This window comes from Mastomys coucha, unplaced genomic scaffold (assembly GCF_008632895.1).
Source record: "Mastomys coucha isolate ucsf_1 unplaced genomic scaffold, UCSF_Mcou_1 pScaffold6, whole genome shotgun sequence".
NCBI lineage: Eukaryota > Metazoa > Chordata > Mammalia > Rodentia > Muridae > Mastomys > Mastomys coucha.
The window spans coordinates 3919006-3932344 of NW_022196912.1; the positions used below are offsets into that span (position 1 = coordinate 3919006).

Genomic DNA, 13339 nt, shown 5'->3' on the forward strand with positions numbered 1-13339 from the left:
AATTTTAAAAGTCATTTTACAAAGACTGATTTAGCCATAACTTGACATCTATAAAAATCTACATCAACTGGATGTGTGAGGTATAGCAGTTAGAGCTTCTTATCATTGAAGTTTTTCAGGCATACTTTAAAATAATCCAAGAATTAACTGAATGAACTGATCTTTCACCTCAATGGTGGTAATCCAATGGATGAGTTGTTGAGTTAATTCCTTTAACTGTTCTCCTCAGCCAAATTGTGACTAGTATAGTATCCATATTTAATAGGGTCACAACTTCCCATAGCAAAATTAGAGTCAATTAATTAGAAGCCTGTTCACACCCACCCTACTCAAATCACTTGCCTGTGTTTTCTTCAAAATCATCTAATCCATTCACTACAAGCCATTTTTCCTTGGACAGGAAAGGAAAAGTAAAAAGAAAATCAGTGTGTGTGTGTGTGTGTGTGTGTGTGTGTGTGTGTGTGTGCTCTCCTACACAAGCGAGAACATGTGCATTGTGGGACCGTTAAAGGCAGCCTGGTTTCTTGTTGAGCTAGGTTTGAAACCGAGGTGACCCCACAGGTGACCCTGCAAGGTACAGTAGGCTTTTTGCCATGTTCCTGGACACCAGGACCCTGACTGGAGACCGCAGCTTTCCATAATACTGTGGCCATCAGTCACATAAGGCAATGCCCCAAGCCCCTCCACAGGTAGAGGATGTGACCACAGGTCACGCAGCAACCCCAAGACAGATCTCTATTTTAATGAGGTACCTAAAGGCCTGAAGAGCTTAGTTAATTAAGCTCTCCTTCCCAGACACTCCTCCCTGCAAAAGGTATTTAAACTGAGTCCTGCCCTGAGAAAGTGGGGTACAGCTTACACATTGCCATTCTCCACCATGACAATAAATGCCTTAAAACCATGGACTGTCTCTTTTCATCGGGATCCTTCTTGGGGAGCAATGGAACAGGCCTTTGTCTAAATGGCCAGCAGCTAACCTCTCCCAGAAGGCTTCTCAGCACTCCCAGCCATGGCCTCCACCTGACAAACAAGCCAAGGACTCCTCCAGAACTCCTCCCCTTGGGACTCAGCCGGAACTCCCAGCTTTTCCCTTTCAGCCCTGGACTAGATCCAGCCTCTGGGCACCCACTCTGTTCTCAGCTCTTCCATGACTCCCAGTGGTGTCTGGGGTGCCCAAGAGTCTGAGAACCAGACAGTCCTGGCTTCCCTGTAGGCCCGGGAACCCCTGAGCAGGCGCCAACATTCCTAGAGACCTCAGACTACATATACTCCCCTACCCCTGCAGCATGGTCGCACAGTGCCAGCATGAAGTAAGCTCAGTCAAAGTTCCTTCATCATGCCTCCCCAGCAGCCAGAGCCCTGCAGCAGACACAGGTCACCATTTAACCCACAGTGTTTAATCATTTTCATGAGATGGTGTTTGCTGTATGCAAAGATGGTAGTAAGTTGTAGACATGATCGAAATGTGTAAGCTTTTAGACTCTGGGTTGAAAGAAGAAAGTCCCTTCATTTTTGTCAAACCCTTTATTACTAAGCTTAAAAATGCCACTGAAAATATCTATGGTGCCATTCACAGGAAACCTCTAAAATTAAAAGTATAGACATGATAAATCTATTAGTGCCAACTCTTGAAATAGGAAGGAAGGACGGATCTCTTGAGTTAGGAAAGGAAAGACAATAGATGCCAAAAAGACTATGCATGACTGGTGAATGCTGCAACTGGAAGCAGCCTATGGCTGAGGTTACACAAGTGAATTATCTCCTCAGAGAACCCTATCACAGGTCCCTCCCACCCACAGAAGCCCAGTGCTAACACTAGCTAATGTTGTTAACCATAGGAAGACTATAGCCCAGATATATGGTTTGTATCAGATGGGTCACAGGAAAACAGCAAAGCAAAATTTTGTCTCCTTCATGTCAGTACATTAGAGACGTGTCATATGGATGTGCTTAGGGGGATGGGAAGATCAATGATGTCACTGACGAAAAGAGAGTGGTGGCCAGTAGGGACCCTAATGTGAATCTGCTGATGCCAGTCAATTAGACTGATATCTCTAAAATGCACCGTTTCTATTTGTTGTCATTATGGGGTCAAGGAATAGAAAATATAGGTCTTGAAGGATCAGGCAGAAGCTTATTGACAAATATTAATCCATATCAATCACATATTAATACATGTAATCACTACTGACACATTAATTTTACTTGCCTGGAAGCGACCAAAAGAAAAAAACAACTCTTAGTAGGTCACGTGACTTTGCCCATTCTCCAAGCAGATCTCTCTTATCTGGACAGTGTGTGGAGGAGCCTAGGGAATCTGTGGAAGTTTTCGCTGCTGAAGCAGAAGAAAACAGGTGGATGGATAAATAAGCATGGCCCTGCTCCTGGTCTCCTTGCTGGCATTCTTGGGCTCGGGATCTGGATGTCATCACTGGCTGTGTCATTGCTCTAACAGGGTCTTTCTCTGCCAAGATAGCAAGGTGACCGAGATTCCACCTGACCTCCCCCGGAACGCCGTTGAACTGTGAGTATTATCGTGGGGACAGCTGTGTGGCTCCCATTTGAGCATTAAGTTCTATTATTATTTTTCTATTAGACTAATATCTGCTGGGTTGAAATATTTCTGTCATGACCAAAGGCTACAATAGAACACACTCCCCCAGACAGACATTTCTGTCCTGTGGCTTTCCAGGGCGAGTAGGTGAGAGTTTATATTGGCATTTGTCAGGGAAGGCCAGTGTGAAAACTAAAATACCAGGGAAAGGGGAAGCAGTAGTTTGGAGGACACACTTACTCTAGGAGTCCGCACTCCCTAGAGAAGCAGGAAAAATAGAAGGAAAAGCAAAGTAGAAAACTTAAGAGACCTCCATCTGGAAGCAGGAAGTGCTGGCTGAGGCCAGCTATACACACTGGACCTCAAGGAGAGCACCTGTGGCTGTGCAAACAGCAGCAGATAGTTCTGGGTTCTGAGGTTCTTCTGAATTGGGGGAAAGGAACCTGATGAGAGGGGAAAGGGTGTGATGGAGGAAGAATGATTAAGAGGGAGAAAGAACACAGCAGGAAAAGTGATGCCAACTTTAGATTTTGCTCAACTATTTGAACAGGAAGTACGCATTCTCCTAGAATTGGGCGAGAGCTGGAACATACTTCGTCTTATTGCTTCCCTTTGCAATGTCAAATCTAGTGGCCACACACTAAGAAGTTTCCCAACTCTCACAGCGTATAGAGAGAGATCCAGAACAAATGACACAGAGCCTCCCTCTCAGCAAGTTCTCTCCTGCTACCCCAGACATAGACTGTTTAATTGCTCAGGTAGCTCTTCCCTGAGAAGTGCAGGTATGATTCAGAGGGTAAACAACCTTAAGTTTTTCACTCCAAGCTATGACTGTGGATCTCAGATTGTCTCTTTAGGAGAATGTGTGGAACTTATCACTTAGGTCAATCTCAAGTCAACAGTGACCGTGCAAAGGCAGTTGCGCAAAAGGGAAAACATTGTATAGCTCTGTATTTTGGCTACACTGCCCAGATGGAACTGCTGTTCCAGATTATGCAGAAAAATGTGCTGTGCACAAGCCCAGTTTAGTGTATGAGGTCACTCCAAACACAAGGAAGCCAAAGCACCCTGAACTCCCGCAAGTTATCCGCACCTGAGTGCTTTAAGCAGTGCCCTTCCTGCATCTCTGCTTTCGACCTTGAAAGCAGTATTAATGCTTGGTTGGATGGATGTGCCATGTAGATCCCTTCCTCTCCTCACTGATTCACCTCTCTTTGGGGCTCCTCTATTATCTCCCATGTGATTCTGTGGGCCAAACAGTGGTGTCTGGGTTTTGAAGTAAATATTCCCTATATATTTAGTTGTTGAATAGCATTCTACTATCCTCTTGGATGCCCTCCCATGCCTGGCTGTCTAATGGCTGTAATTTCTTTCTATGAGATGGAATTTTCCATTCTGCAGAGAAAATATTGGGTAACAAGAAAAGGGAAAGGGAGGGAAAGAGTAGGGGAATAAAAAAGAAGGAAGGAATAAAGGAAAGGAGAGATGAGCGAAATGTGTGTGATTCATAATGAGCCCCAAGATGGCTTTTTTTTCTTACACTAACATATAAATGACTAAAATACATCCCTGCCCAAGAGTATTTCATAGCCAAGGAACAAGCACAACCTGTTGTGATTTTATAGAAACTGAGAGAACCTTAAACAGAACAGCAGAGACAAATTCCATGCTCTTGACTCTGTATAGCTCTAATTATGTATATACAGTAAAGAAAAATTCATAGAAATTAAAAGACAAATAGATGCTGACTTGGCATCCCCTGCCACCAGCCTTGCCAACTAGGGAGGAGTGTGGTTGCTTGGGAGCTCTGAGGATTATGTGAAGAAGATTTCGTCCTCCCTGTAGGGCTTAATCAGACTCTACTAAGTGTAGCCTGGCAGTCCTGACAAAGTGTACTGTGAAAAAGAAGATAAAGTGGGATAATGACTTGAAGAGTGTGTGTGTCCATGTGTGTGTCTCTCTGTGTGTGTGTGTGAGTGTGTGTGTGTGTGTGTGTGTGTGTCACAAAAGAGAAGATAAAATGCTAAAAACAGACAATCTGTGTGAAGCAACAATTGGGGTTGTTTTTATTTCTTTCTTATAAGGTTAGGTTTAGGGTCAAGAGCAGCTTTGCCAAGGAGATGAGATTGAGGGTTCAACCTGGTGTTCCTCATGTACCTTGCAGTGTCCTGGGTTTGGGCAATGTCAGGTAAGGGTGGGTTGACTAGCTGAGCTTCACTAACTACAGTGAACTGATCCACCAACATGGAAAGGGGGTACTGTGTTTCTCCAAGTATGTGTTTCTCTGGCCTTCCTGTCAAGTTTTCAGCACTTGCTCTTCATTTCTTTTTTGTAATTGGATATTTTATTTATTTATATTTCAAATGTTATCCCCTTTCCCAGTTTCCCCTCAAGAAACCCCTAGCCCATCCCCCCCCTTGCTTCTATGAGGATGCCCTGGTGTTCTCCTACCTTGGGACATCAAGCCTTCACAGGGCCAAGAGCGTCTCTTCCCATTGATACCCAACAAGGAATCATCCTCTGCTACATAGGCAGCTAGGGCCATGGGTCCCTTCACGTGTACTCTTTGGTTGGTGGTTTAGTACCTGAAAGCTCTAAAAACTGAGAGAACCTTAATAGAGTCTGATTGGTTGATATTGTTCTTCCTATGGGTTGCAAACCCTTTAGTCAGCTCCTTCAGTCCTTTCTCTAACTCTTCCATTGGGGACCCTGTGCTCAGCCCAATGGTTGGCTGTGAGCATCTGCCTCTGTATTGGTCAGGCTCTGGCAGAACCTCCCAGGAGACAGCTGTATCAGGCTCCTGTCAGCAACCACTTCTTGGCATCCTCAATAGTGTCTGGGTTTGGAAAACGTATATAGGATGAATCCCTAGGTGGGTCAGTTTCTGCATGGCCTTTCCTTCAGTCTCTGTTCCACATTTTGTCTCTGTATTTCCTTTAGACAGGAGCAATTCTGGGCTAAAAATTTGGAGATGAGTGGGTAGCTCCATCTCTCAACTGGGGGCCTTGCTTAACCTCTGAATATGGTCTCTACAGGGTTTTCCTCCCTTTTGTTGGGCATTTCAGCTAATCTCATCCCGTTGGGTCTTGGGAGCCTCTTACTTTCCTGGAATCTGGGACTTTCTGATGGCTACCCCCAGTTCCCCAAACCCCATTGCTACACACCTCTGTTTAAACTTCTGACCCTCCATATATCATTCCTTTCTCCTTGAATCCTGCCCTATTTCTTCTCCTCCCCCTCCTCTCTTCCTCCCAAGTCCCTTCCACCCTCTACCTCCCATGAGTAGTTTGTCCCCCCTTCTAAAAAGGACTGAAGCATCCACACTTTTGTCTTTCTTCTTCTTGAGCTTCATATGGTCTGTGAATTGTTTCTTGGGCATTCTGAGCTTTTCCTGCCCTCTAATATGCCCATGCTGGTGTAAGCAGCAGAAGGACCAGAAGTGCACTGACACACAAGTGGATTCTACTTTCCAAATGGCTCCTGTGGCTTGCCTTATGCTTTGTATGTAGTGCTTCACTAAAAGTCCACAATGAAAGTGCAATCATGGCACTGCTGTTGCTTTTCCAAAGCATAGAAGACTGGACAGCTTGAGGAAAGACCTCCATGTAGCTCCTTCGTACAAAACTAAACCAAATTTAAGTCTGCTTGTATCTCCTCTGCATGTCATGGGCAATGCATGTCTTCTGACTCCTTTCTTTTCTTCTTCTGTGCAAGAATGCCAATATGCTCTTCTTAGAATCTGGACTAGGAGTCTCTCTCCAGCTATTCAACTCAAGTGTGGTAGTGTAAAAGCAGATATTAACAACAGGTACATGAATCAAATTGTCCTCAAAAACACTTTGAAATTTAAATTTTATATCATCTTAAAATACAAAATCTTTTGATTTTTCTAAATCTGTAAAAGAAAGAAAGAAAGAAAGAAAGAAAGAAAGAAAGAAAGAAAGAAAGAAAGAAAGAAAGAAAGAAAGAAGAGGTAAAGAAAATATTTATAGCTCATGGCCTTAAAAAAAATCAATCACAAAAATATTGCTCTCAGTTTTTTCTTGGCCTCTTGCTGTGCACACTAGTTAACATGATCACACTGGAAGTTTGTATCTTTCATGACATCATCCATGGTTAATCAGTCTTTATTTAATCTTGCCTCCATCTGAAATAGAATGCAGTTCATTTCACACTTAATTTTGCTTTGGGTTTAATTTTTCTTATGTGTCTTATTTCTCCTACTGCAGTGAAAATTTCCCCTGTGCTACTCATTGTTTCTGGTTCAGAGCAATGTAGATTCTGGGTCTTCAATTACATGTTGAGCAAATGATTTAATAAATCAGGCAGAATTACATCTGCTTATTTGCTCTGCTACTTGGTATTGAAGAAAAGATTTTTATAAAAGATGATTATTCCTTACTCCTGCAGTGTACTCCAATAGAATTTGATAGTGTTCTAGTTTTCCTAGCCTTTCTATGTGTTTGTTTTAAAGAAAATACCTGTATATCACTCTGGAATCTGTTAATTTATTCAGAAAGAGGAAAGCAGGTCACCTAAGTTAAAAGTTGAGCATAATGTACACTAGGCAAATCATTAAATTCTTTTGACTTGAGTTAACTGTGTCTGCCTTTCTATACTTATAAATATTAGAAAGATGGATAAAACTACTTAAACAAAATCACTTTAAACCCTACAGAAATGTTCATAAAGACATATATTTTGCCAAATAGGACCTGATCTCAAACATGGAATATTATCCCTTAGCTGTTTTTTAATTGTAGCTCTGTCTGATTACCGAAAAATCAAGTCCTCTCAGTGCACATTGCCTGGGTGCCCAGTGCAGACCTGCCCACTGCCTTCCCTTGGTTAGATGTTCCATTGAAAGAAACAAGCTGTTCTTTGTTAATGTTATGTACACAGCATAATCCTTTCTCCTAACAAAACTCCCGTACCTAGTTTATGAAAAATTGTCCATGGTCAATGTTTGGAATTTAATTGGGCTGCTAGAAACGTTTGTATCCCCTACTGAAAAATACCGTGCCTTGAACAAGTAGAAATTACATTCCATGGGGAAAAAATCTTTTAAAGCAGAGATGAACTCTACCCTCAGAATTGGCTAAGAGCTATAATTTACAGAGGTATTATCAGCAACTGAAGGATAGAGGCTTAACGGCACAGAACTTCACTTGCTACAAGAGAATAAAATCCCACTACTGTACCTAGGGGTCCCTGCTACCCTTCCTCACTGAAGAAAGCTGAATTTTAGGAAAAGGCCGTATCATGCCAGAAGATGAAAAATTCATTTCTTTTGATTATCCTTCTCCAAACTACTTAATTGGCTTATTCAATCATCAGAGTTGATTGGATTATATTTTTCTTTTAGCTGTTAGATTTTGACTCTCTAGTTTTATTTAGACTAGATTCTAGCTTATATATGCCCACAAGGTCAACTATGAAAGAGAGTAATTATTTTTAATTGCCTAGGATCTTATTATAATGAGATTTATATGTTTGTTTCTGTTCTGACCTCTCCCTGAAATATCTGAAACCACGCTTTCTGTCTCTGACCTGGACATGTCATTACCTTGTTCTTTCATGTGGAATATGCCACTGATCTGAAACTCTTCAAATCATACATATGTATATACATATATATGGAAACCAAGCCATGGACTTGAACTCAATTAATTTTTTAGCCTTAGGAGTTGTTTGAGTTCATTCTCCCTCATCTGTTCTCTCAAACCTTTCTTATCAAACACCAACATAGTGCCCGTACATCAAGTCCTGCTTCAAAAATTGCAGTAAATGTACACCTCCATAATGCTTCATTTGATGTAAACCTCTACAAAATAGAGGCCCCATAAGCTCAATTAAGCCTTAATGAAATAGAAAAATCAACTGACTGAGGATGCCATGGAGAAAATTCTTACATTGGTTGCTGGAAGATGGAACTAGAGGGATTCTGGTTCCTCAGATTCTGAAGTGCTTTCATTTATGAATACCATCTAGGCAAAATTGCCAAAACCAAAGGGATTTTCTTAGGCCTAAGATTCCAACAATTGAATAATAATTTTAGTTGTTGGATTCAATAGGTGAGGATTCCCTTGGGCTTAATGCAGTTTTGTTGTGGGAAAAGCAGTATGTAGAATCCATGTACAGACACCTAGATTGTTGTTATAGATTGACAGGGATTTTGAACAAGAATTTGCTAAGAATCTCAGCTCTGACAGTGGCTTTGTGCCTAAATAAACAAAGTTGAGAGGTTGCTGAGCATGCTGCCCCTCTAAAACACACTTGTAGGACAACAGCAGCAGGAAAGAGAGGCTCCTGCTATGGAAAGGTCACATTCTAGAGTTCTAAACTGTCAGGAGTAACATTTCACTCTATGAAAGTATGTGAGATTGGTCTCAGGAAGACAGAATCCCACCCCCAGAAGACAGCATAACATATTCTTGTGCTTCCTCTTCTCTCATCTTCAGTCTGTCAGTTATCCTGAGAGTTCTTCCCCTCCCCCTGCCTCTTGGATCCGTGTCCTGAGCTCTTGTCCTGATGTGTTACTCTCTGTGACCCAACTCTCAGATTCAGGACAAAAAGGTAGACATATTCTGGCATCAAGTCAATATCTCTATATCCTTTCTTGTCCTTCCTGACCTTAACCCTGTTAGTTACACACTATTTTCTCATCCCTAGCCTCCAGATATATCTTCTATTTCTCTACCTAAAGACAAATATTTTCTCTTTTCTAAATATATTCTTCTATTCCAAATATTATTCCATTTTGAGACCACAAAGAAGTAGCTCATTTTTTAAAACATGTTCTTTTAACTATAAGCATTCATTGATTAGATATGTGCCAGACACTTGCCAAGGACAGGCAATGTCCCTTCTCCTATGAAGTTGCAGAAAAAAAGAAACAGCCATCAAGTAACAACAACTGCAGTTTTTCTTACTCATGCTCACAACAACCAAACACCCTAAAGAACGGTCCTTGTGAAGACCACCAACATGACAGTGTATTGCATGTTTTTTATGTAATATAAAGGACAGATTATGAGAACTTTAAGAAAAGGATGCCAGTGGAGCTGAGAGCAGGGCCGTTGTCTAGCCCTGAAATAAGCTAAGGAAGACACACCAGCCAGTCTACATCTTTCTTGCTGACCACCCTAAGGTTGATTTCAGGAGCTGTCTAGGGCCACTTCTCAAATGCCTGTGGCTTAAAAGACTGAAACCATTTACTATATTTTATAAGGACAACACAGGCAAGAAATAAAAGATAATAACAAATAAATACCAGCAAATTAATGCTAGGTCTTAATGGAACATATTCATATAATTATATTTGACTTTAAGTTTTCAAATTATGAAAATGGCAGGGTTGCATCTTCCGAACTTGGATGTGAAAGACTGGCATACAACTTGGAAGGAGCAGCAAGTAAAAAACACTGGGCTGTTGTATTTCTTTCTCCAAATTCTTTTCTCCAAAGCTACTGTGTTCCTAAATGTTTTCGTGTGTTTGTTGGGTAAAATTTTGCCTATCAGTGGGCTATGTTTGCCAGATCCACCCAACCATCACCAGCAGCATCACAGCAGTAGCACTACCAGCAGGACCCCCAACACCACCAACATTAGCAGCAGCAGCAGCAGCAGCTCTACCACCACCACTATCACAATCACCATCAGCAACAGTAGCAGCAACACCCTCCCAGCAGCAGCATCACTACCAGCAGCAGCAGCATTACCACCACCCCCACCAGCAGCAGCAGCAGTTAATGCATTCTCTTCAGAGTTGGAAATAGCAGTGACTTGACTCACAAAGTCCGTGCGCCTCCAAAAACAATACACCTTAAAATATAAACAGACAAAAGCAGAGGATCCCTGAGTACACTGAATTCTTAAGGAATTTATCTTTCTTCATGGTTTTAAACACTTTTGTGTGGCTATGTTAGCTTTAGACTAGAACAATAAGTTAAACACAAAACAAAACAATCACTTTCCATTTGAGCCCACCACATGAACCACTTATAGCCAACTCCCCAACTCCAGGTCATTGTCATTTCCATATACCTGCCTATACTGGTTTCAGACCAGAGAAGGAAGATGCTTTATGGGTAAACAGTGTGGCATTTGTCTTCATGTATATACTGGAAAAGAGAGAAAATCATGCAATAAGAAATACTGGCTTAGGTTATAAAACTGAGACGGTAGCAAAAAATGAGTGTTGTGACAGACAGCTGAGAGGTCATCTGGAATCCTGCCACACTGATTATCACACCCCTGAGCATGAGAAATCCCGGAGTTCCTTTGAGAGGAACACACAGTCCTAGAAAGGCATCTCATTCCCCCAAACAAACACTACAGACAAGTGGAAGAAGAACAAACTGTTCTGATAGCCAGATAGAAAGCCCATAGAGCAACGCTTGGGAGCAGCTCTCTTGGGTAAGATTCCCGAGAGAAAAGAACAACAGTGGTGAACACTGTAATAATCTCAGCAGAAGACCCAGCTGGGTCATTAAGTCGAGGGAACATCGAATCTTGAATCTGGACTCAGGCAGGTCATGCTCCCTGGAGAAAATCTTTCAGGCTTCTGCAGGAGGACAAGGCTTTTGTTGTCAGCATTCTGGCACACTAATGGATGAGTAAGGGCTCTGGAAGAAGGAACTTACCATCTGCATTCATAACTGGTACCTGGTACCTATAAATCCACAAACTCTGTTTATGATCTGTAAAGAATGCATCTTCAGCACCTGTGCTGCTGGCCTGTGTCCCCAAGTTCAGCTACTTGTGAGGCTGAGGCAGGATTGCCAGCCTGGCTAGCTTAGAGATTCAGTCTCAGTTTGCTTGTTTTGTTTTGTTTCCTAATCTAAAGAGTTGGATTACACAGCTCAATGGCAGAGTACTTGTTTAATATTTGGAAGAGTCTGGTTCAGTTCTCAGTACTACACACATACATACACACACATACACACACACACACACACACACACACGTATATGAAGATGACACATGAATAAATGCATCTTTGATGTTTTGCTAATGTGGGTAAGGGTTCTTACCTACCAACTCTCAATGGTGTCTAGACGCCTATCTATCTATCCACCTATCTATCTATCTATCTATCTATCTATCTATCTATCTATCTATTTATTTATTTTTGGTGGGAAGGGATTTGAGATATGATCTCACTATGTAGCCCTGGCTGGCCTCTTTATGTAGAACATGCTGGCCTCAACCTCAGAGTCCTCCTGCCTCTACAACCTGAAAGCTTGGATTAAAGATGTGTGCCACCGTACCTGGCATCTTAAACTCTGCCAGCTCACCTTGTTTGTACCTCTTCCCAGAGTTACCATACTCCAGAGGATAGGGACTTGTATATCACCAATCACATTGCTTTAGGAGATCATTGTGCAGAGTCTGAAATGTCAGCATGGCTCTGCCTCAAAACAAAAGATAATTTGAGGGTTTCAGCTCTGACTGTGCAACCTTGGGGTGGGTTGAGGTTCTATGTGCTAGCCAGCCCAAAGAGGACACCACCACAGTGTTGGTCATTGGTCACCGCATCTTGTGCACCAGCTTTAAAATATGAGTATTTGGTTGCTCTTCTTCCTACAACCTTGTAGTTTCATACTTGAAAAAAAAATCCTTACAATCTCCTCAGTGGGGTTTTATGAGGAAAAAAAATGTTTAACATTTCCTCCCTATCCTGGAATCCCCATTCATTATTCAGTTGGCTCAATCTGGCTCTGTTTTCATGTATCCATTGAAAATCCTTCTATGAGAAGACTGGTAAATTACTCTTTCTTTTCAGTACATTTTAATACAGTCATTTAATTATTTTTCAAATAGAAAAAAAGTCCAGTTCCAGAGGACTTCCCTCAAACTCAAATAGCAGATGTGAAGACTGCTTCCCTGCTAGATCTTCCCTTACATCTCAGGCCAAACCTTAATCTTCTCTGCCAAGTTCAGATACTAGAACACACATTCTTTATTCTGGACCAACTCTGCTGTGATCTGCATTCTCTATGGTCAGCTCATCCAGTCTGTAGAGTTACATAATACATACTGCTTCATGGAGTCCCAGGCATGGGATGCTCAACTAAAGCCTTTACTTGGATCCCTCCTTGGAGTTACAAAATGAAAAAGTACAAAAAAAAAAAAAAAAAAAAAAAAAAAAAAAAAAAAAAAAGGACAATTAACCGCCTTCTCCCAAGGTGCCTGCCTTTCCCTTTGTGACAGAATCCAAGCTCCCAAATCATCCCACCACTGGGTACTAGAGATTCAGACCCTCCCATCACCGGGTACTAGAGATTCAGACCCTCCCATCACCAGGTACTAGAGATTCAGACCCTCCCATCACCTGGTACTAGGGATTCAGACCCTCCCATCACCTGGTACTAGGGATTCAGACCCTGAATCGTGGCTCCAAGGTCTCACTTCTCCATACAACACTACCACTATAGTTCCAGGAATTCTCTCTTTCATCAGTTCTACAGAAAAAGCCCCCACAACTCTCTATTTTCTTGTTCCAGTGAATCCATCCCCAGTGTAACAGCAAGAAAAGCCCTAGAGTCTCCCTTAGAGTGAAATTTATTCAGCCCACTTTTCATGACCTCTGACTATGACTGATATGACTGTACTCGCTAGAGCACCAACAGAAGGAAGAACACAAAATTCTTTTTCTTGTTGAAATCATATGCTTTGCCAGGAGTACAAAGCCACCCCTGGATTCCTCTGTCTTCAGTAGCACACTAGCCATCATACACTGCTTTCCCATTACCCCACATTCCAGTCAGCCTAGACCCACCC

At 42.0% G+C, this 13339-nt stretch overlaps 1 protein-coding gene across 4 annotated transcripts in view; it reads left to right on the top strand.

Moving 5' to 3' along the window:
- Positions 1-2303: 2303 nt before the first annotated feature.
- Positions 2304-13339, top strand: part of Fshr (follicle stimulating hormone receptor) — a 178864-nt gene continuing 167828 nt past the window's right edge. For 3 of the 4 annotated variants that reach the window (XM_031356365.1, XM_031356367.1, XM_031356364.1), the window contains exon 1: positions 2310-2524. In XM_031356365.1, coding sequence (XP_031212225.1) covers positions 2373-2524 — 152 coding nt within the window. In that variant the 5' untranslated portion in view covers positions 2310-2372. Of the gene's footprint in view, positions 2525-13339 lie in introns of all 4 variants that reach the window. The other variant, XM_031356363.1, reaches the window with a different exon arrangement.